Raw genomic sequence first — 23300 nt, 5'->3', positions numbered from 1 at the left:
TATGACAATTTTGTCAATTTATTAATACATCATAGACATGTTTTCATATATATAATATACAGTTTAATAACCAGGTATTTCACATTTGTCTCCATTCTCAATGTTTTTTTTTGTTCCTTTGCAAACCATAAGTTGACTAAAATTATTTACATAAAAAAAAGTGATAAAAAAAAAAGTGAAACAAAAGACGGTCATAAACTGAGGAATAGAACGACAGAGGGATGCCATCTGTTTATAATATACACCAGGAAGAGTATGTTTAAATCTCTTATTAGTTGGACAATTTTGTTCCCTTGGTGTGATATTTGTTTTCCCCAAAAGGTGTAAGGAATCCCTTGCTTTCATTCGATGTCACAGCTTCCATTTGTGGCCATTAACCAGCAGCGACTCAACTATAAAATACTCTTATTTTTTTGACGTACACTACAGAGGGTGGACGCAATAACATGAACACCTTTACAATGCAATCTAATAAAACACCACCAGAATAAATAACCATAATTCAATCAAGATCTCCCTGGCAAAATCCCCCCCCCAAAAAAAAAACTGTATTGTACCCTTCATAAACATAACATTTATTGCAGGGCTATAGGTGTTCATGTTGTTAGGTCCAGCCCCTGTAAATGCCAAGAGTAACCAAGTAACCACTATAGTATTTGCCAAACAGGGCTCAGTTACATGATTTAGCTAATTGTCTGAAGGGTAAAGAGGGCATGATATATATAATATAAAGTCTGGCATTTTCCTGCAATAGTGTATTGCAACAGTGCATTTCAAGAAAGATCGAAAAAAAAGTTTGCTTGAGAGGTGGAAGTAGAGAAGACATGGGCTTGATCATCATCATCATCAATCTAGGCTGGTTTGTTATGAGGCAAAAAGAAGAAGAGATCTAGCAGACCTCAACCGACTGTTAAGACGTCTGTATGGGTATTTGTTTACGTGGTTGAGGAGAAAGGCATTCAAATAGAAAATGAAAAATACAAAAAATATAGCAGACCGAGATGATTATGACTGCAACAGGGATGAAAAGAGGAAAGTGAGAAGTGATTTGTCTTCTCGGTGTGTTGCGGATGTAGGCGAGGAGAACCAAGGGATGAGACAGGTGGGTGTCTCAGAAAGACCATCTCTCCTGTGTGCGGGGGTCCATGGAGAGGGTGGGGGACTCTGATGGGGGCTGGCTGCTGCTGTCTTCTCCGTTCAAGCTCTTCCTACACACTGGACATGTGTCATGCTGTGTGGCCACAGAACAGAAAATAGAGAACATTAGCTTTGGGCAGTTTTCTCACAGGTGGACTCCTTATTTTAGTCATATTTACACGATGCCCAGGTGGTTCTTTGACTTTGAATGCCAGGATCTTTCTGTCTCGTCGTCAGTCAAATATACCTCAGCAAAATTTCCCTCTGCTAATGTTAAATGATTGGTAGGGTAGGGCAATTTCAGCCTGAGTGATCTAATCCTCCAATTTAGCATTGAACAATGTTATTGTTGATTTTAATTTGGCATTCCTTTAAGGCAATTCTAAGGGTAAGGCTGGTGATATTCTATATATTTTTGTATCCAACAAATCTCATGAAAGGACCAAAACCAACAATGGATTGATCCAACTAACTAACAAGTATTTCCTGCCAAAGTCTGATGCATCTTAAGTGTGATTTATGGTCCTGCGGAGTTTCCACGCAGAGCTTTCTGAGCCATAGCCTACGTAAGTGGCCTGAAGTTTATACTTGTACGTTGTTCTCTTAATAGCAGAGACAGTATGTGTGTGTGCGTGGAGAGGGTGTGGTAGAGCGAGTGAGAGAGTGACGGCGAGTATAATCGGAGCGAGTGCCGAGTCACAGGCCCTCATTTATCAACCTAACGTAGAAACCAGCGCAGAAATCATCTTACGACAGGCTTCACGACGTTCGTATCACACCAATCAGAGCGTAAGAATGGTCGTACATTGATAAATGCAGCGGCTGGAAACAATCGAAATTAAAATTTCACGCCCCAATATATTCTCGGTTTTGAGGCCTCGCCCCTACAATTTACGACGTGGCGAGACGCGGAGAAGGCTGACATCAGATGCGCGTTTAAAGCACTGACACCAAAAAGGTATGTATACAGTACATTTTGTCATATCATAAAGTTATTAATTTGTTGAATATATGCTGCATTAGTAGAGAAAGAACAGCACAGTATGTTTGTTTGCTTTCGAGGCTGAAATGACCCTAAACATTAGTAGTAGGCTAACTTACCTCAAGCGGTTAAACTGACAAAAATAAACGCAAGTCCGACCTAAATGGATCGTCCACGATCCCAAACGGCACCTCTGATTCATATTTAGATAATTTAATAACAGTTAAACGTAGAGAATTAAAAGCTAAAAGCTAACGAATTAGCCGTCACGGGTGTGTCTTTGGTGTCTTTCTAGCCTTTACAGATGATTTTCTATCCAGCCTGGAACTTGTGCCTTTTTTCGGGGTTGTTGACCATTAAATCCAAACTGTTACATCCAAGATTTATCCACTTGATGTCCATAATTCATCACGTTTTCGGTCATTTCTGCCGCTAACTCCGTGCTACCGACAAGGTAATCTCCCATGATGCCTTTGTTTATATGTTTTCAACCAACGGGAAGGCAGGTCCGTCACACATTATGCCTTATATAGGCATCCAAGCGAGAATAGAGAGTATATAGTGGGAAAGATAGATCCCTCCAGGTCAGAGATTGTCTGTTACTGTTCTAAACCGTTCTACAGAGAAGAATGGCGTCACTGTTTTGAGATTTGGCATACATCTGGGCCTTTTTTGAAGAAATGTAAATAGTTTGTCCTTTATATGAATTATAATGCTCATGTTTATTTTTGCACTGGATAACTCCAAATATGTAGGAGAACTGGTTTAAACAACACACATGCTTGTGTAGCATTGCTGTGGGTGTATCAATTCTAAATACTATCGGTCGATTAATCTGTTATCGGCAAATACGGCCCAACCTAGCTATCGGTATCGGTCGACCTCTAATCACTACATTTATGGCACCCTGTTTTCCTGCGCGATGTTGTGCAGAACCCCACAGGCTAAAACAATGTTGCAGACTTTTTCTGCCATGTATAGTAGGGTCCCCCCCGCTGATGCAAGACAGAGCCATCTGCGCCTTAATCAATCCAATGGAGCGCTCCACCATGGCCCGTGTGCACTGTTGTACTGGTGCATAGAGGTCTTCTAAAAGAGCCAGATCTGCCATTGCTGATAAGTGATCAACTGATAACTTCTCCTTCTCCTGTTAAACTGATTATATGCTGCACCGCAAGTCCACACTGACTCGAAAACCTGCGTTCACAAGTTCAGACCAGACATGAGATTTTATCGCAGCGTACGCCGTTTTAGGTCGTACGCACGTTTCATAAATGAGAGCCATAGTGAGGGAAACAAAGTGTTTCCCCTGTGTTTTCTGACCACAGTCAGAAATCTGTAGCAGGAAAAGGTAACCCTCTCCTTGATTGCATGTTGTTTATGGGGGAGAACCAAGAAGTAAGTGAGTAGGGGGAAATGCAACGCTACCAAGCCACGGGAGGTGCACATCAGGCTAGGACGCAAGGGTCCGGTGTAGGGTCCAGTGTTTGATCTATGTCTCCATGTACCTACGTACGTAGCCACGGCGTAGATCTAACGCAGAAGCATGAATCACGCTTTATTCTTCTGTGCCATTAACCTCCATTTTTGTCCAAAAACTATTAAGAGTTGTGTTCAAATTTCCTTAAGGTCTTAATATCCGCAATATCTCAAATACAGTATCACATGTCATTAAGGATATCTTTTGTGAGTTTATGAGCTCTGTTATGACTCACCATTTCCAGCCAAGGTACTATACAGTCTGAATGGAAGAAGTGGTTACAGGGTAGCTGTCTGACCGGCTCTCCCACTGCGAAGTCCTCTTTGCACACCGGACATTCCATACAGCAGTCTACAGGAGAGAAGATAGAAATGCTTTATCAATACCCCTGTGGTTTCGAGTGATTTCTGGTGTTACTTATCGGTCACTTGCTAATGACTCACATGTGTTGAGGGAATGTGCAACAGATCATTAATACCAAACCTATGCTTGCATCATAAAGTTTCTTAGCAAGCAAGCTACAAAGCATGGTTTTTACTAATTACTAAAAACAATTATACACAAAGATAAAAGGCCTGACGCCTCAAGGCCTGGAAAAAAAAGGCATGTGAATTGTCATTTCTCCGAAGAAGTCTGCTATGAACAGCCCTGCAAAAGCTGGGCTGCATAACTAACCACACAGTTACAGCTGAGTGGTAAAATAGGACAACACACATACACACACAGAAGAGGAAGTTAAAAAGAACAGATCCACAAGAGGATTTGGAAGTGTGGATGGTTGTTTATGGTTTACATTTCATCCCAGACAGACAGTTTCAGGGGCTTCTTTTGTATATATTATACAGTCATGTGAAAAAATTAGGACACCCATGCTAAAGTTGACTAAAAAGAGGAATACAAAAATCATCTTTTGGAAATTGATCTTAATGACTTATTTTTAAAAAATGAGGAAAAATCCAACCTTTAAGGACACCAATTTTGTTTGTGAATGAATAATGTATTGTAAATAAATAAATGTTCTTCCTTAAAATACAGGGGGCATAAGTAAGTACACCCCTATGTTAAATTCCGATAGAGGCAGGCAGATTTTTGACTGTATATAAACACAAGTGTCTTTTCATGTTCTATCTAAGTGCTGCACAAACTTCTAAACAAATAAGCATGTATTTACATAATGACAGATGTGTTATTAGCATTTTTGTTTTTAACGGAGGAGATTTTATACGGAGAGGCTTATACAAGGACACGTCCCTTGTGTATGCATATACAAGCCAGTAGTTTCTAAGAAATCAGTGATGCCTACGCATTAAAACTTAATAATAGATACACAAACAGCTAGTCCAACCAAAGGTGTGCAATTAGCTAATTGTTATAGGGTCAGACTGACAGCTCCAGCCACATCCATGAGCAATATTGCAATTTGTACTTCAGGGATGCGACAAGAGAATTGTGGTGAGATCGAGTGAGACAAACGGTGAAACAAGGAATTACTGACCTGCTTGTTCCTGAGAAATATTGACAGTAGGGAGAGAAGAGATCTTCTCTTTCTCTGCTGGAGGAGGTCCTGTGTTCTCCAACTGACCTAGTAACTACACACACAAACAAAATTGTAAACTGTAGAGAAATTAAAAGGTGGCATGGACATACAGTTGGAGTTAAGTTCTATTAAGTGTGGTTTACCTGTGTTATCACTGCATCTAACCCTCCCTGTCCCCAGGCGTAATCCCCTGGGTTAGAGTGCAGCATCCCCGTCCTGAGAGAGACACAGACACCACAAGCTGATAAGAAATAGCACTTGCACTTTGACACTAGCACTAACAACACTGTGACGGTACTGTAATGTCATCTTACCATGAGAGGGGAGATGAGCCAGGGACTCCGGAGTTGGCAAAGAGGCCAGCGAGAAACTGTTGTACAATCCTGAGACACAGAGAGAAAATATACAACTGTTAATGTCATTACCATAAATAAGAACAGTGAGGATTGTAAGAGCATAAATAGCACTGTCATTGTTATGAGTGGGAGTATGCAAGGCAGAAAAGAGAGCCAAGAGAGACTGGAAGACTGAACTGAACTGGTCAGTTACTCACCCCTCCACAGCAGGCGAGCGGTCTGGTCTACTGCTGCCTCTGGACCGGTATCTCCTCTGGCTGTGCAGGCGAGGGGGACGTCCTGGTCCCCAGTGTTCCCCAGTTCCTAGTAGACCCCCATAGGTCCCCCTAGGCCTGCTGGGACTGACCCCCCAATCGGCCCCCCTCCGAACCCCCCCAGGTCACTGAGACCCCCCAAGCGCCCTCCAGGGAGCCGAGGTTCTGAGTCAGGTGTGTCACTGTCTGTTGTAAACGGCCGCTCCAGTAACAAGAGGTGCCATAGCTATGGGATGGTAGGATTGGACAGGCGAAGAGACAGGTACAGGTATGGAAAAAGAGATTTTCAGGCAGAAAATGGGATTAAGGATAGGAAAGCAGGCAGCACAATCGGAAAAGAGAGGAAGCCAACATGCAATTGCAAAACAAAGGACAGGAGCCAACAGAAAGGTGAGTGGAGAAGAGGGCAGGGAAAGAAGAAGACAACGTTAATCAAAACACATTAAATGACAGCAACAAATCCTCTTTGCCCCTTTTCCCCACCCTATTCTCCCCAAAATCCCTTAGGTCAGCTTGTACCTCTGCAAATTGTGTGGCTGCGTCATCTATCCCATTAGCGCCACCCTCTAGGAGACTGAGGGAAACAGCGCACAAGGGGACAAAAGACACATTATTAGCAACGTCCACTGAATCCTATACACATGCTCAGGGTTAGTGTTAGCCTGGGACAAAACTGCATGGTAAGCCTACAAGCTTCTAAAGTGCAACATGTGGGTACTTGTAAATAAGAATGTAAACACTGCCCATGTACTGTACTTGCTTTTGTTCCAAACTAACACTAAAAGGCCTTAACAGCTCATGTTGTCTGGAGAAGAGAGGTAGATACGTACCTGGAGTCTTCTGTTACTTCCTCTATGAACCCTGAGTCACATCTTGGACAGATATACTCCTGGAAAGAATCACAACAAATACTGAGTTCCACAGGCAGCACACTGGTTAAAAACAGTCCAACAGTCCACAACCCAAAGATCTTCAGTTGGCAATTACATAAAGCAGAAAGAAGCAGAAAATTCTCTCCTCAGAGAAACCAAAACCAAAAATGTTTATTATTTCTGTCATTCTGTTTATCATTATTTATTATCAAAGTAGTCGCAGATTATTTTTCTGTTGAGCAGCTATTGATGGATTATTTACATAATTGTTTCAGCTCTACTTTAGTAAAATTATGTCTATGTGATGATAGGATCAAATTCTTTTATAATCGTGTTATCTAAATTAATAATTACAAGAAAATAGCAATTAAAAGAACAACAAAAATAATGGTTACAGTTTTTGTTTTACATGTGAAAGGTTTTGTCTGATGTAATCCATAAGAAATGAACACAGTTGTATTTTTATCCAACTGTGTTCATTGTAATGTAATATACAAATACTGTATTTGCCATATTGTGATATATTGATATCTGGAAAATATTCTTCTTTATTCTAACGCTGAGCCTTTGAAGGGATTTATTAAAACATTGCAACGATATGGTGACTGGATGGTAAAAAAAAACAAGACTTTGTCAATTTGTCTTTGCAAGGATAATACCAGTCAGATTTGTACGACGGCTGTTTTATGAATGTAGCCTTGGAGGTAGAACTGGTCTGCCAACCACACCTAAAGCGTAACCACTGCAATAGAATAAAGAAATACAGTACTAGTGTCAATTTGTACAGCTACTGTATGTTATCCCCTCGTTGTAAAACAGGGTTTCTCAACCATTGGAACAGGATTGAATTGAGGCCGCTTAATATACAGACTGGACTACAAGAGCTTCAACTGATGTGTGTTTCATAACATAATTTGATGAAAAAAGTAGGTCAAAACATATATTATATTACACATATTATTTTCTATTTGGAGCTCACTGGATGCTTGTGAAAACAAGAGTACAAATGAATACCATGCTCACATTACAAGTAATAGAGGGTGTTAAACTATGGTCATGTTCAGAATTGGTTGATAAACCATGCAGTAAGCAAAAACAGTTTACGTGAGTTGTGTGTCATTTGCTCATAGACAGGTTATCATATCTGTGTTGCATAAATGGATACATGACTGACAGAAGGTCCTTGGGATATACTGTAGTAGTGTGTGGGTGTTGCAGTCAGTTGGCTCAGTGAAGACATGCCACAGGATTGAGTGTGTCTGAGACAAGCAGGCCAGTTTAGAGTCAGTGACAGGGCAGGCTGGAATTACCCTCAACCCTATCATAAAAAGATTCAGCTGACAACAGTATAATCTGGTGGACTGATGTACTGACAATGAGACATAGACAATGTAATATACAATCAGTGGCTAGTTTATTAGGTAACTTTTGGCCACCTCAAGTATATCAATCAAGCATAAATACTATTAGGGTAGCAACTAACACTTTCATTTTCAGTTAATCCACAAATAATGTTATCCTTTAATTGGTACATTGTTTGGTCAATATAATAATGAAATAGTCAAAATGCCCATCACAATTTCCTAAAATACAAGCTGACGTCTTAAGATAGCTTGTGTTGTTTTTCTTCTACAAAAAACAGCAAATTTTCACATTTGAGTTCTGGAAACAACAACAATTTTGCCATATTTGCTAAATAATGACTTACACAACTGATAGGTTGCCAAACTGGTTAGCGATTAATTTCTGTCAATCGACTAATCTATTAATCAACTAACGTTAAGCATTTCAGCTCTCAGTTTAACGCAATAAAAGTCCACATCACACAAAATTACCAATAATTTGAATTAACACCTCTCTTAGAGCTGGGCAATATATTGATATTATATCGTGATATGAGACCAGATATCGTCTTAGATTTTGGATTTCGTAATATCGTGATATGACATAATTGTCTTTTCCTGGTTTTAAAGGCTGCATTACAGTAAAGTGATGTCATTTTCTGAACTTACCAGACTGTAAGTAACTGTTCTATTATTTGCCTTTACCCACTTTGTCATTATATCCACATTACTGATGATTATTTATCCAAAATCTCATTGTGTAAATATTTTGTGATAGCACCAATAGTCAACACTACAATATCGTTGCGGTATCAATATCGAGGAATTTGATTTTCTCCATATTGCCCAGCCCTAACTTCTTTAAAAACAGTTTTATCAAAACCATTATAACCTTCATGAACCTAGGATTTAGTACTAGGCTGCTGTATTAGACTGCATTAGTTTTAGCTATAGGTGTACCTATTAAACTGGCTACTGAGTGTAAATAAGAGACCCTCACAACTGTCTAGGACGTAAAACATATAAGTTTTATATATCCTGAGGTTAGTAAAAGTCTGGAAAGTTGTGGGTTATGTCTGCGTCTTTTAACTTTAAAATTGAAACTAAAACGAGTTTATGTTCCTGAAAATTCCCCCAAATGTCCTGTCAAGTGCGTTTTATCAGATACAGCACTGAAAACAAACATAGCCCAATATCAAACAACTAATGTTAATACTGTCTATAAAATTCAATAACAAGGTAAGAACATAGACCTTCTCTCGGCTGTTGTGTTGTTTTGTGCAAAACAGAATATCCCCAAGCTGTCAAAGCAAGGCGTCCAGCACAGTGCTTTGACAAACCTGTCTTTAAAATGCAAGCCTAACAAAAGCTGTTGATATTTGCTTTTGATGCCATATTTTTGACAAAGATATTTGCGAGTGTCACGAGTTTATTTAGAGTTAACAACAAACGCCGCTAACTGCTAGCTAACTGGCTAGCTAGTGTTTAGCTGTAGCAACCAAGCGAAACAAACGGCATTTCAGAGAAAGGTTGACTTGTCAACCGCACATTTTATATAAGAGAGTATGAGAGATAAAGATAGAAAAACATCTGACTTACCGGGAGTTTGGGGTTTACTTCTCCCTTACAACAGTGACAGAAAAACCGATGCGGTGTAACAGCCGCAGCCTCCGCCATCTTCCCCAGACCAGCACAAACACTGACGTCGGTCCTCCACAAACTGGAGACAGCTGTCCGCCTCCAGCCCGGCATGCACCGCGGCACTCTGGGCAAATCTAATCGAAGAGCGGAAGTGTTCATGTGTTGTCAACGAGAAGCCGCATGTGTTTAGTTGACAATCTGAGGGATGCTTAAAAGCAAGGATTGCCTCTGTCTACAAACTCGTCTGTCGAAAAGGTTTGTGAAAAATAATGAAGTAGGAGACTTTTCGGATGACATATTGTTGAAGTGTAGTCAGCCAGTATGCAAAGTGTGTGACCTGTCTGCGCAGTTCACGTGTAGCTATGCGACTGTTAAAATAAGCTTACTACTTTTAAACCAACGTTAGTCAAGCTATTTATTGCTGAACTGCTGAACTGCTGATGTGTGTGTGTGTGTGTGTGTGTGTGTGTGTGTGTGTGTGTGTGTGTGTGTGTGTGTGTGTGTGTGTGTGTGTGTGTGTGTGTGTGTGTGTGCGCGCGCGCGTTTGCGTGCAGTGTGTGATCCTATACAGTGGCCGAGCCTTTTGCTTATGTTGTCCTTATGTATGGTAAACTGACATTTATATCCTATACTGTCCAGTATATTTCAGCATTTTAGCAGTGTACTTATAAATACACTAAATTAAGAATTATAAGTAATGATTTGTAAAAATTGAACTCAGGAATGTTTATAACTTTTTTTCTTAGATTGGCAATGCCCTACATCTCTAACCGGGCAGTTCAGTTTCTTAGCCCAGACAAGCCTCTTAACCATGGTTGATACTCCAATGATTTAGTATTGCAATTCCATAAAGTTGGGGGAGTTTTGAGAGACAAATTAACAAGGGAATGGTCCAAATAAAAGCAGTTGGAGGCAAACATATTTTGAATTCTTTCTTACAATTAGTAAGCTCCAAAAATTTGTTTTCTTGCTAGTGCTTAAAACGATTAGTCTGTTAATCAAAAAAGTCGACTGACAGAAAATTAACCTGCAACTATTTAATTATGATAATTGATTCAGTGTAGCTTTTCAAGTAAATGTGCCAATACATTAATTGGTTTAAGCTTCTCAAATGTGAGGATTTGCTGCCTTTCTGTGTTGCTTAAATATAAACTGAATATATTTGGGGTTTGGACTGTTGGTCAGACAAAACAAGACATTTGAAGATGTCATCTTGGACTCTGGGAAACTGTCATAAATATGTTCACTATAGGGTGTTGCCTCAGTGTCACACTCACAGTTGTGGCTTACTGGGATACTTGAATGATATTATAGTTAACACCTGTGCTGCTGTGACAAAAGCCTATTGTTCCAAAAGATATCCATCAAAACTATAAAAAGAAATATCATTAATTCATTTCATCTTTATTTATACTCAAGATCATTGAGGGGCGGCCCTCGTGTACAGTGACATCAAGACAAATTACAAAGACTAAAACAAAAGATCACACAGAAAAGGAGCGACACCATCATAAAAAAAATAGGAAGATGCTAAAACTTTCTGAATTGGGAAAAAAGCTTGGTAAATAAATTAGGATAATAAGGATGCGAAAGAAAGTACAATTACATTATGTTAAACAATTACAAGTAGAAGTTTGCAGGTTTAAAACCAAATTTCTAATGAAGTTTCAATGCAATGGATAATATATTAGAAAAGCATGGTTTGACAGTTTTTTACTATTTGTTTGCAATATCCAGTAATAAGATGCAAATGTCTGATTTCTGTTATATGTTTCATGTAGGGAACACATAGCAACCAGTGTTTTGCACATAGCAACAGCAATTGCTCCAACATAACACATTTCAGAGATTGTGTAAAAGGCACTAATTTCCTTGTAAAATAATTATTCTATCATGCCTTTTTTGCTAATCTTTGCCTTCCATGAGGAGTGTCTTTGTGTCCTCCTTGTGTTCAGTGACCGTTTAGTTGGCAAGCTGTTAGGTCCTAATTATGCTTTTAATTAGTGCTTTATTAGAATCCGGTGTTCTGGAAAGGGCAACCAGTCAAGCTAAGCTTATCATACTTAATTATCACTAAACGCACTCAGTGTTCTATTGATTGTTGGGTTGATACAGGTGCTTAATATAGGTTGTTGTAAAGTTTGTAGTGAGCCGAGATGTAAGACCTTTCTTCATTCGTGTGTTCCTGTGGGTTTTTCTGTGCAGATGACTGCCCAGGAGGTGCGTCTGTGTGGTCTATTGCTGCGGGAGCACTTTGGAGAAGTGGTGGAGAAAGTGGGAACACACCTGCTCAAAGGTGGAGCGCAGAACTTAAGAACCATCATTCATGAGACTGGCATCTCACTGGACCTGGTACCACTCCTCCACTTACTGTTTCCAGCCTGTTACTGTCTCTACTTCATGGAAATAGTATTATACATGATGTATTTAGTGTTATATACACACTGCTTCTTAGCATTTCCAAATAGTTTAGCAGTCCAGCTTTACTGTGTGCTGCAGGGATGACGTATTTTTGTAGGTTAGCATCGTCCTGGTTCCCCTCGACAAGGAATGAAAAGGATTCTTTTCATTTGATTTGGGATTATTGCAGAAAATAAGATCTGTGGCAAATAAAATTATTGTGTGATACTGAGACATTTTCTTCAGCAAGATAATCTTCACAAATGAGCACCACTTTTTTAAGCGTAAATGCATTTGCCAGAAGTAAATGTTAGGCTATAAATGAACTACATTTAACTAGCTGCTAGCTTCCAACTGATTTTGTGTGTTCGGTGGGATGATGCCGCCTTTTTTAAAACATGTTAAAGATTCAAAATTTAAGGGTGAGGTGTTTACCAATTTGTTGTAAAACAAAACGTGAAAATCTCTTAAGTATGTGTTAACCAGATACCTTATTTCAGGCAAAAAACCTTTTGACTTTGAGACGAGGGAACCGGAAGTGCAAAAATGCGAACTCATTTCTGGGTTTTTGGACTCATTCCTGCAGCACTCTTTGTATTTGTAGTGTGTTTACATATGGTGATTATTCCACACTTACAGTAGTACTGGAGTAGTTTTTGCATTATTTGTTTAAATGCAAAACCCAGTATCCATTTACATGACAGGTAGATTTGTCCTCCAGAAACCTGATTACATTAACACAATGTCATAAGTGAAACAATGCCATGGAGAATAAAAACATAACAATCAGCTTTTAGATTTTAAGATTAAGATTTAAAATGGCTGTTTACTGGGCTTATTGGAGCAATAAGAGTAGCACAACATATGCTAATACATTACATACAATATACAAATACATGTTAATTGGTAAACTTGTTTGTGTGAATGTTAAACACCTCTTCTCTTTGTTTTTCTGTCTCATTGTAGGTAAAGAAGTCCCTGTGTGTGCTCGTGCAGCATGGGGCCTGTGTGTTCCGCTCAGGCCGTAAAGGAGCTGGGAGCCCCGCAGAGTATCAGACCTGTTGTGATCGGATTCTGAGAATTTTGCGCTACCCGCGCTACATCTACACCGCCAAAACCTTGTACGGGGACACTGGAGAGCTAATCATAGAGGAGTTACTACAGAGAGGTCACATGACCATGAGTGGCACGATTAAGACAGTCGCCGACCGCCTCACACAGAACATGGAGGGTCAGTATCTCAGCATCTGCATCAATCCGAGACTGTAGAAAAGCTTCTCCCTCAGTTTTATGAAGGCATATTTCGAAGCCTGGATTTGGGTTCGCCACTCTAAATTTGGTCAAATGGGAGGAGAGCTTTAGAGGAAACCAGGCAGGATGTCAATTTAGCAAACATGCACCAAAATATAAACCTCTTTTAAAATCTTAGTATCTATCTAAAGATTAAATACGACTTTGTGGGTTTACATGGGATTTGTGGAGAATCTACAAAAGAAATGTCACATTTTCACACAGCTATTTTCTCTTTGTCTTTCCTGTTATAGAGGGTCGTAGCATGGATTACAGTGAAGTGTCATCCGCCTTCTTCAGACTGGTGGAGACCCATTTTCTTCAGCGCTGCCCTCCTCTGGCAGGAGCAGAACCAAAAGACAGTTCCACTCCAGCTGCCCCCGCCCCCCCTGGTACCCCTGCTGCCCCCGTTAGCACTGCTCCACCCACGCCAGAGAGCTTCCCCGACTGTTACAAGGTGCCTCACGTGACACTCGTAGGGCGAGGCAAACGGCAACTCGCCAGTGAGGATGGGGAGGACCAAAGGAACGCGAAGAAGGCTAAAATGGATTCACAGGTGGGTGTTTGGAACATGTTAGTTACACTTTTATTTGCTGCATTTTTAAAATTCCAATTACCTCTTCATTGCCCTGTCCCTTACATATAACTTATTGCTTATCTTTTGTGTGACCTTCCATCTCTCTGTCTCCGTGTTTGTCTCTCTCATGCTCAGACCCATGGTGATGAGGGGATTTGCTGGCAGGTGAATTTTGAGAGGTTCCATCTCCACTTCAGAGACCAGGCCATCATCAGTGCTGTAGCCAACAAACTGGACCAGGTCAAGTTCATATTATTTCAGGAACACTCATTTTGGGATATATGTGCTTAATCGCTTTCTTTCAGAAAGTGAATCGAGAAGACTGATACCACTCTCATGTTGTATGAAGCTGCGGCCAGTTAGCCTAGCTTAGCATAAAGGCTTGGAAATGGGGGAAACCGCTAGCCTGGGTCTGTGCAAAAATAACAAAAACCACCTACCAGCACATTTACATTGCACTATTAACGTGTTATATTTCGTCCCGTTTTCCTGGCAACCTCACGGTGATGACAAGACTCCAAGAAGTCACTATGCCCAGTCAAAAAATACACAAATTGTTATTTCAAACTTCAGTTTTTGTACAGATTATTCAAACAAGATATAAACCTTGTTAAAGTGAGCTTCAGAGGTGTTGGTCGGTGGTGTTAGTTACTGTACCTTTTAGATATGTCACTGCTGTAACATTTTCCTATCTTGCCTGTTTTCTATAGTAGGAAAAAATACTATTATGGATGTTTGTAATTGTAACCATATAACGTCTTTCTAAATCATTCCATTTTAATAACCCAGACTAGCAGTGAGATAGTGAGGACTATGCTGAGGATGAGTGAGGTGACAACCTCGCCCACAGCCACTTGCACAAAGCCCCTCTCAGCCAACGAGATCTTCAGGTCCCTCCCAACAAGCTACAACATCCCCAGACCCATCTTAGACCAGTACCTCACGCTACTCATTGATGACCCGGTATGAACTCTGCAAGGCACCTGTCATATTTTCCAGTCTTTAATTTATTTATCTGTAAGATGTTTTAGATTTACTTGTCCTTTAATTTTCTAGATGGAGTTTGTGGGGAAGGCTGGTGAAAGTGGAGGAGGGATGTATGTTGTCAGTATCCTTTTTTACATTTTTATTTTTTTATTTAGAGGGTCCTAAGCATATTGTCAAGAGCCAACACACACATTAATTCATTAAATGCAAGGCACGGATGCTTTTTCATAACTCACCTCTCAGATATGCACAGAGCGCTGGCCAATCTGGCTCGGGCCACACTTGAGTCTGTAGTACAAGAGAGGTAAGTGTGTTTTTTAATTGTGTATACATGTAATTGTCCTATCATCAGCAAATCATTATTAAATCACTTTTAATCTGTCATCAGATTTGGCTCCCGATCAGCGCGCATCTTCCGTCTGTTGCTAAGGAAACGTCACCTGGAGCAGAAGCAGGTGGAGGATTTTGCAATGATTCCAGCCAAAGAGGCTAAAGACATGCTCTACACGCTGCTTTCACAGAACCTGGTCCAGCTACAGGTACATGTTTGGCATGTGAAGATGATTTCACAATTCCCCTCTTTGCTTTTAGGTGTTCTTAGCATTATCGATTGTTGAACGCTTTTGAACACTTAAACCCAACATGGAAGAGCTTCCAAAACAGTCCTTCATCTTAATTGTTGCCACAAATGATTTGTACCTTTGACAAAAATAAGAGGACATACTGAACACTGTGATCAATTTAGATATGCAAAGCAAGTCCTTTTCAAGCCTTTTTGTTTTAGTGTATTAACATGAGTGACTGCCTGGAACGTAGGAGTAATAAAAAAAAAAAAAAACCTGATCCAAAAACGTACTTTGAAAATTATTTGGCACACTTTTTGAAGATGCACTAAGTGAATGAGATATTTTTAAAACTAGACTTGTAAAGCACTGCAGCCTAATCTTTTATTCTGTGTGTCTCTGTGGACAATGAATAATTTAACAAAAGTGACCATTTGGCAGTTTCACTCACATATTGACTTGAATTTGATTTGAATGCACACATTAGATGATTTAAGTCATCAAATTGGAGGGAGCAGCCCTAGTTCTTATTTTTGAATCTGCCTACTCATTCTCTCTGAACAGCCGTGATATATTTCTTTTATTCTTCAGGAAATCCCAAAAACTCCCGATTATGCTCCTTCTCGTACTTTCTACCTTTACACGGTCAACCAACTCCCAACTGCAAGAATGCTGCTTCAGAACTGCTACAAGGTAAAACATTGAATGTACAGTAACCTTCAGAGCTGTAGATTGAAGAGGGCTACTAATGGTATTCTTTCTTGTATGTTGGTTTTGCCTTTAGTAATGTTTTGTCTCACATTTTTCTCTGCAGACAGTAGCCAACCTCGTAGAGCGGCGCCTGTTTGAGTCCAAAGAGAGCAAGTGAGTTCATTGTAACTGTATGTCCCTTTGTTTTCTGTGCCCTACTACCCTTGCAAGCCAGATAATTTCACATGATCAACTTTAAGAGTTGTCTGGCTCGCACACCGTGTCACAGATCAAAGTTTGATTGGTTTTCTGCTTAACTGACAGACGTCTGCTGGAGAAATCCCAGCGAATCGAGGCCATTCTGGCATCTCTGCAGGCCAGTGGCGCCGAGCCTGAGCAGCTGACGGAGGTCGAGGAGATGATAACTGCTCCTGAAAAGCAACAGCTGGATGCCTTACGGCTTCATATCAACAAGTAAGAAGTGTGCAAGAAAAAACTGCAATTCCCTTTACTACAGGTGACATTATTGAATCCCCTCTTTGGTCTGTTGGTGTTGCTATTCACACTATTGTTCTTTTTCCCTCCAGGTTAGATTCAGCAGAGAACCAGGTAGATGAAACCATCTTTCTTTTAGAGTCCTACATCAACTCCACCGCATCCACAAGTTAAGAGCATATGTACAAGCATTACAACTCTATTTCCATTACTTTATGTGTATGAATGCTGTCAAGTGTGGCTGTTTTATAGTTTATATGACTGAATTGTTTCATTTTGGAGTGGAGTAAAATCTGAATAGACTATTTTGCTTGTTTTATTGCACGCATCAGCAAATGAATAAACTGAGCACAAGAATACTTCTTTTTCATTAACTAAATTAAACTTCGTTTTAATCGAAGAACAAACACAAAAACTGTATGACAAACATAGGACGGAGTGATTGTTTGAAATGTAAAACCATGAAGATGTCTGTATATTAAATAGAAGAATTGTGGTTTAATACACTTTTGTTTTGTCCTTAACATTAGAAAAAAATTATTTACATAAGTGCTCCCGACCCTGGAAATAGTGGGTAGTGCATTTCTGTTGGACCCTTGCGATGCTCTCTTTGGTCCTGGAGGCCCCTGTTGCGTCTGTGTATCGAGCCCAAACTGTCTCTGTGCCTAGTAAGACGGGACTCAGCCCCTGTGGTAGTCGTCATGGCAAATGACTGTTGTCATGGCAGCAAAAGTTGGGCTCAGTCCTCATGGTTCTCATCCTCTCCTCTTTGTTTGCGTGTGAAGAATCCCAGCTGACGAGAAATGACATAGAGATTGATATTCTGTCCACAACACATTCATTTTCCTGAAGAAAGTTCAGGGTAAATGTAACATGAAAATACCTTCCATAGTATAAAAATGATGAGGGCCAGTAGCAGTAAACCTCCAATGATGCTGCCAATCAGAATCCACAGCGAGATGGGAATAGCTCTGCCCTTTAGCACCTCCAGTACAGTCTACAGACAAATAGATGAAAGAAGAGATTAGAGAAAGTAAATGGCATTCCCATACTGCTTCTAAAAATCCAGCTACAGTCTTCTTACCTCCCTCCAGACTGTTCCTGTGCCCAGTGTGATGAGGTTAGTCTCCTTAGCTACGACGCGATAGGCACCTATTATCCTAACTGACTTATATTTGGCCTAGAAAAAGAGACCCAGAGGTGACCACCAATGTTTGTGTCATAGGACAAAAAAATGTAAGCTGCAATGAGCATCTGCGTTTGGTTGTGTAACTCACTTTTCTGAAAAAATCATCATGAACTCTGCGGCTGATGCGAATGACGGCGGCCTGCCCTCTTAGAAGCTGCTGGACATCACACACAATCTCAGTGCACCATGATCTGCTGCAGTTCTAAACACAGATATAAACATGTTAAAATATATATATATATATATATATATATATATATATATATATATATATATATATATATATATATATATATATATATATATATATATATATATATATACATACATACATACATACAGTCATACATACATACAGTCATACAGTCATACAGTACAGGCCAAAAGTTTGGACACACTTTCTCATTCAACGTGTTTCCTTTTTATTTTCATGACTATTTACATTGTAGATTCTCACTGAAGGCATCAAAACTATGAATGAACACATATGGAATTATGTACTTAACAAAAAAAGTGTGAAATAACTGAAAACATGTCTTATATTTTAGATTCTTCAAAGTAGCCACCATTTGCTTTTTTATTAATAAGGGAAAAAATTCCACTAATTAACCCTGACAAAGCACACCTGTGAAGTGAAAACCATTTCAGGTGACTACCTCATGAAGCTCATTGAGAGAACACCAAGGGTTTGCAGCGCTATCAAAAAAGCAAAGGGTGGCTACTTTGAGGAATCTAAAATATAAGACATGTTTTCAGTTATTTTACACTTTTTTGTTAAGTACATAATTCCATATGTGTTCATTCATAGTTTTGATGCCTTCAGTGAGAATCTACAATGTAAATAGTCATGAAAATAAAGAAACACATTGAATGAGAAGGTGTGTCCAAACTTTTGGCCTGTACTGTATATATTGATGCTGCACAGTGTTCAGTAGCTGCTGTGCCATCAGGGGCCTCACCAGTATGTCATTCTGCATCATGTCTTCGGGATGAAGGGAGCGTACATCTCTCTGTCTGGCCTTCAGCTGGGCCAGATCACTCAGCATGCTGCAGTTCACCCCTGTGGCCTATGGGGCAATTTAAATATGTCAGATAAGATCTAATCAAGCGATACAAACACTCACACAGCAGCACAACTCACGTTGTAAGAGAAGACATCGGTGACGGTCATGAAGACTCTGTCTCCTGCAGCCACAGAGGGCAGATGCAGCCTCAGCTCCAGATTACTCACGGAGTAACAGCCGAGGTTCTGCAGCTACAAACGCAAACAAAAAGTGCTCGAAGTTTACAATAACTTTGTGTTGCATTAAAGTTTCTAAAATGCGCATGTGAGCTTTACCCTGAGGTGTGTGTAGAACTCTGGTCCAATTGACTCCGACACTGTCCGAGTGGGGTGGACCTCGTATCGGTTCAAATTAGAGTCACTGCACACACACCAAAAAAAATATTTAAAGTAGCTAAAATATCTGATTGTTGAATAATACATACAGTATGCTGCACACACATACCTGCTAACAAACAAGTCGGGTTCATACTGAACAAAACTCTGCAGCTGAACGCTGTTGTCCTCCAAAGTATCCACTCTCTCCACACTGTCACTGTAAAAATAACCAGAGGGTAAACTTAGGTGCTTTTTCGCATTAGACTTTTAATCTCCTGTTGTGGAAACAATATTAAAAAAAACCTCATGTTTATTGAGGTTTTTAGTATTTGTGAAGTGTTTGCGTGGAGTATGCAGAACTTGTTCCTTGTAGTGAACTACCTGGCAGCATGAAGCTTCATCTGCACTCGACTGTGCAGAGATGTGCAGCTGAACTCAAACTCCAACATGAAGTTAACCTGCAAACAAAACCATAGAACGGCCTGCTGAAGTGACACATTTCACCTGGAGGAAGTGAAGTACGAGTGGGCTGAGTGGAGAGAGTGATGCAGCTATTTCCTTGGCATGGACATACCTTTGACTGGGAGCGAAATACTGGATAGCTGACGTTACACGAGTGGCTGTTGGCACTGAGTGCTGTACACTCAATCTTAAAGTGGACATCCTCCTACAACGAAAGAAACAGAAACTGAGTGTTAGTTTGTCGGTGTAGATCTGTGTAAATATGTAGGGTGAGTTAAATATGGTGCTGCATGTATATATGTGTGTAGTTTACCCTAATGCTGAGGCTGGAGAAGTGCAGGTTGCGTGAATAGTGCAGCGTCAGGCTGGTGTTGTAGGCGTTTTCTAGTCTGTTCTGAAGCTGCACCTCCACCGCCAGACGCCTACGAGGGCTGCGAATCACATAAGGCTTCTGTCTGTGGAGGAAAAACAATGAAAACTCACTGAAACCTAACAACTGAGTAGATCTTGTCAAACTGCTGCGGAAAGGAAAAAGAGAATGAGAGTATTCTCAAATCTGTACCTCGTCCCAGGGATGTCCATATGAGCCTGCAGCACCAGGTCTGTTGTACACACATCGTCCTCACCACAGTCTTTAAAGAACTGGATCTGTAGAGGTACAAGTGGAGAGGACAGCATGTTTGATGGAGAACAGAGGGAGGAAATGTGGTGCGGTAAAAAAGCTAGAAATGATAACCGCTCACGGATTTCTTGACAGTTGTTGGCCAGCCTTCATCCAACACTGGACCACTCTCTGTATTGTTGATCTTAAACCGCAGCGAGAAGCTAATTGGACGGATGTAATCTGCTGTGTCCTACAACAAAGATAAAATAAAGTCACTTAGTTTGTCTTGCTGCATGTGTATGAATGATGAATGTCAAACTTGTAGTTGATGTGTGTAGCAACGCTCACATAGACGTGGAAGGGCAGTTTGTAGCAGAGAGTTTGTCCTGTGTGAACTTGGACTGCCAGCTGGGTCTGTCGGTGGGAGCTGTCGTCAAACAGTGCCCGCGCAGACAGCTTCCTGTCATCCAACATGGCCGACACCCACAGATCTGAGGAGAGAGCAGTGTTGAATAATCCCCCATTCTATTTATTATGCCTGTCTGGCCAATTCACAACACTCACAGACAGTTGTAAAAAGGATTAGAGAGGGTAAGAAATAAAGAATTATACCGAAGCTGTTGCTCTGTGGTCCAGGGGAGCGGGACACGGTTGTGAAGCAGGCAGTGGCATTGAGACAGGCTGATTCTCTGCCACCCCTCTGGCAGGTCTTCTGAATGACATTGATGGAGTGCGGCTGGAAGGACAGACTCACATTGATCTGGACAATGCTTCGAGAGCTGGGCACAGGAGAGACAGTGGATGATAAAACAGGATTACATCCCAATGTTTAATCTGTTGTGTACCTTCATTATCTAGAACGTAGAAATAAGCGCTGAAAATTTGTAGAAGAGAAATTCTACAATTTAAAACGTTGGAAAAAGAAAAAACAAACTGTGAAAAAAGGCGTCAAAAACGTTGGAAAAAAGAGTTTTTTTCAAGGTTGACGGGAAGACAACACAAGGGTTAAATCTGTTCTGGCAGTGGCCTTTCCTCCCTCCCCAACTCTGCCTCTACCCACCTGAGCAGTACTGCGCTGCCCTGTGCTCCCACTGCCAAGTCTATGAGCTCATCTCCGTCCAAGTCCAACCGAGCACTCACACTACGGCCAAAATACTGCAGGGAGGGGGAAATCGATGACCCTGAAATACGCTAAGAACATAGGAAAAATCTGTTTGAGTGAATCCTGAAACACACCAGTGACAATGTAATTGTAGGCAAATGACAAGTACCTGCTTGTAATTGTGGATGATGTAAATACCGTCTCCATGGTAGACATAAATGGCCCCCTTGTGCTCATCCTCCAGCGGGGCTCCCACCAGCAGGTCAGTGAAGCTGTCGTGGTTAAGGTCTGGAGTGGCTGCCAGTGCGTAACCAAACCTGGCATCCTGGGACTTATCCTCTGACTTCAGAGTACCATTAGATACAAACACCTCCTCCTGGGAGAGAAGAGGAGGGATACAAGATGGAAGGTTTGGAGGTAATAGACTGATTGCATAATAATCCATGAGGAGAAGAATGATCAGTGCCACTGCCGTCTTACCCCACTGAGGGTGTAGATGTAGACTCTACCGGTCTCCTTGTTTCCTGAACCGAGGTACATTGGAGCTGCAACCAGAAGGACATCAGTGATGCCATCCTGGTCAATATCCATCCCACACACCTCACTGCCATAGTAAGAGCCAATCTACAGAGAGGGACAATTCAGTTTACTGCCACTAGGTGGAGTCCTTGCTGTAATCTCTGACAAATGACATTTCTGCTACAATGAATAAACAAATAAAAGTGAGTGAAGAGAGATGAGAGACTCATGAGGAGAGAACTTTACCTGTTCTCCATTGAGGGCCTGTACAATGTTGACATCGCCCTCGTTACTGAGTTCAAACAGGATGACTTTGCCTTTGTGCTTGAATCGAGGAGCTCCAGCTACATACAGCCTCTTCCAGTCACCAACTATCACAGATGATACTGTGTAACCTGGAAACACATTTAAATACACATCATCTAACACTGCAACCTAATATCCATATATTAGGTTGCAGTGTAAGAGTTAAATATTCATACTGGTGTTGTTGAATGTGTTATCCATGAACTTGCATAATATGTCACATCTTGTTGGCGTTTTATATTTGTTGTCAATGTTTTGCATCATGTTACACATTCATGCAATTGAAAGTGTGGTCTGACTTTAGACTACTCCGAGGGCGGTAGGTTTTTGAGTGCTGGTGGAAAGCGCACTAACTTGTGATTTGAGAGTTGGCTCCAGAACAGAAGTTCATTCAAAAGTTATGTTAAGATAAACAATAAACAAACAAGGATGTTTTGAAAAGGATGACATGAATTTTGAAGCTTATTACATTGAAAGATGTTTCTGTTGTTTAGTAGCCAGCCAAGACTGGATTATCAACAGTGCAAAATGGGTAACTGCCACTCAGGACCCCAAAAGGCACCAGATTCACTGTTTGGCAATATATTAAATTGAATATATTTAGGTTTTGGACTGTTTGTAAGCCAAGTTACCTTGAGATTTAGGAAATTGTAACAAACTATTCTCACGTCTCATGTTCTGATGTTTTATAGATAAAACAATGAATTGATTTATTAAGAAAATAATCTGCAGATGAATTGATTGCGTATATATAATCGTTGTAGTCCTAATTAAATAATGATCAAACTAACTTGTAGGTGGTGAATGATTTGGCACCCATTTGTGGGTTCCAGCCCTGCTGCCAGCTCTTGAAGTTTCTAATATCTGGGCTGTCCACCAACACATGAATGCACCGCCCTGGAAGAATCAGTCCAAGCAGCAAGTATGATCCTTTGTGTTCAGTGGTGTTTTATGTGGGTACCTAAATAAGCAGCATGATTTTTGAGCTCCAGTGGAAACTCGCTTTCAAAAGCCTCTCTGGGCGGCATGATGCGTCCGTTGGTCCCTTCTTTCAACACTCCACCATCCCAGTCATAGGCGCCCACCATCCCAAACAGTATGCCGTCCTGAGCAATGGAGAAGGCCATGGATGA

The 23300-nt window shown here is 40.6% G+C and overlaps 3 protein-coding genes across 3 annotated transcripts in view; 1 reads left to right on the top strand and 2 right to left on the bottom strand.

Moving 5' to 3' along the window:
- Positions 1-527: 527 nt before the first annotated feature.
- rnf115a (ring finger protein 115a) lies at positions 528-9728 on the bottom strand. The gene is given in 10 exon segments (XM_028579510.1): positions 528-1231; positions 3835-3950; positions 5095-5188; positions 5280-5352; positions 5451-5519; positions 5690-5810; positions 5813-5972; positions 6266-6320; positions 6577-6635; positions 9561-9728. Coding segments are annotated over 10 exon segments (1020 nt in total). The 5' UTR covers positions 9714-9728; the 3' UTR covers positions 528-1111.
- polr3c (polymerase (RNA) III (DNA directed) polypeptide C) lies at positions 9640-17108 on the top strand. Its single transcript, XM_028579508.1, has 13 exons — positions 9640-9857; positions 11808-11954; positions 12969-13233; positions 13547-13848; positions 14005-14109; positions 14659-14832; positions 14926-14977; positions 15100-15160; positions 15245-15395; positions 16011-16112; positions 16234-16283; positions 16434-16583; positions 16697-17108. Exons 2-13 carry the CDS (start codon positions 11808-11810, stop codon positions 16776-16778), a joined length of 1641 nt encoding a protein of 546 aa, XP_028435309.1. The 5' UTR covers positions 9640-9857; the 3' UTR covers positions 16779-17108.
- The window catches only part of itga10 (integrin, alpha 10), a 27338-nt gene continuing 21017 nt past the window's right edge, over positions 16980-23300 (bottom strand). The window contains exons 11-30 of the mRNA XM_028579507.1: positions 23129-23273; positions 22108-22256; positions 21823-21966; positions 21512-21718; positions 21301-21431; positions 20853-21019; positions 20589-20731; positions 20380-20490; positions 20199-20284; positions 19950-20091; positions 19749-19841; positions 19556-19632; positions 19302-19391; positions 19133-19217; positions 18935-19048; positions 18753-18860; positions 17882-17995; positions 17689-17784; positions 17488-17601; positions 16980-17397 (exon numbers count right to left, since the gene is read on the bottom strand). Of these exons, the coding sequence (XP_028435308.1) occupies positions 17344-17397; positions 17488-17601; positions 17689-17784; positions 17882-17995; positions 18753-18860; positions 18935-19048; positions 19133-19217; positions 19302-19391; positions 19556-19632; positions 19749-19841; positions 19950-20091; positions 20199-20284; positions 20380-20490; positions 20589-20731; positions 20853-21019; positions 21301-21431; positions 21512-21718; positions 21823-21966; positions 22108-22256; positions 23129-23273 (2370 nt within the window). The 3' untranslated portion in view covers positions 16980-17343. The remainder of the gene's footprint in view (positions 17398-17487; positions 17602-17688; positions 17785-17881; positions 17996-18752; positions 18861-18934; positions 19049-19132; positions 19218-19301; positions 19392-19555; positions 19633-19748; positions 19842-19949; positions 20092-20198; positions 20285-20379; positions 20491-20588; positions 20732-20852; positions 21020-21300; positions 21432-21511; positions 21719-21822; positions 21967-22107; positions 22257-23128; positions 23274-23300) is intronic.

Source organism: Perca flavescens, chromosome 6 (assembly GCF_004354835.1).
Source record: "Perca flavescens isolate YP-PL-M2 chromosome 6, PFLA_1.0, whole genome shotgun sequence".
Lineage (NCBI taxonomy): Eukaryota > Metazoa > Chordata > Actinopteri > Perciformes > Percidae > Perca > Perca flavescens.
Note: the sequence above shows the minus strand (reverse complement) of the source record. Positions and strands in the feature narration are given on the sequence as shown.

What these genes read in the sequence shown, in the direction of transcription:
- polr3c (XM_028579508.1), top strand. Translation starts at nt 11,808, where the DNA reads ATGACTGCCCAGGAGGTGCGTCTGTGTGGTCTATTGCTGCGGGAGCAC. An exon ending in CCTCACACAGAACATGGAGG is followed by an intron (nt 13,234 to 13,546) that starts GTCAGTATCTCA and finishes TTCCTGTTATAG; the next exon opens with AGGGTCGTAGCATGGATTAC. An exon ending in TGCTTCAGAACTGCTACAAG is followed by an intron (nt 16,113 to 16,233) that starts GTAAAACATTGA and finishes TTTTCTCTGCAG; the next exon opens with ACAGTAGCCAACCTCGTAGA.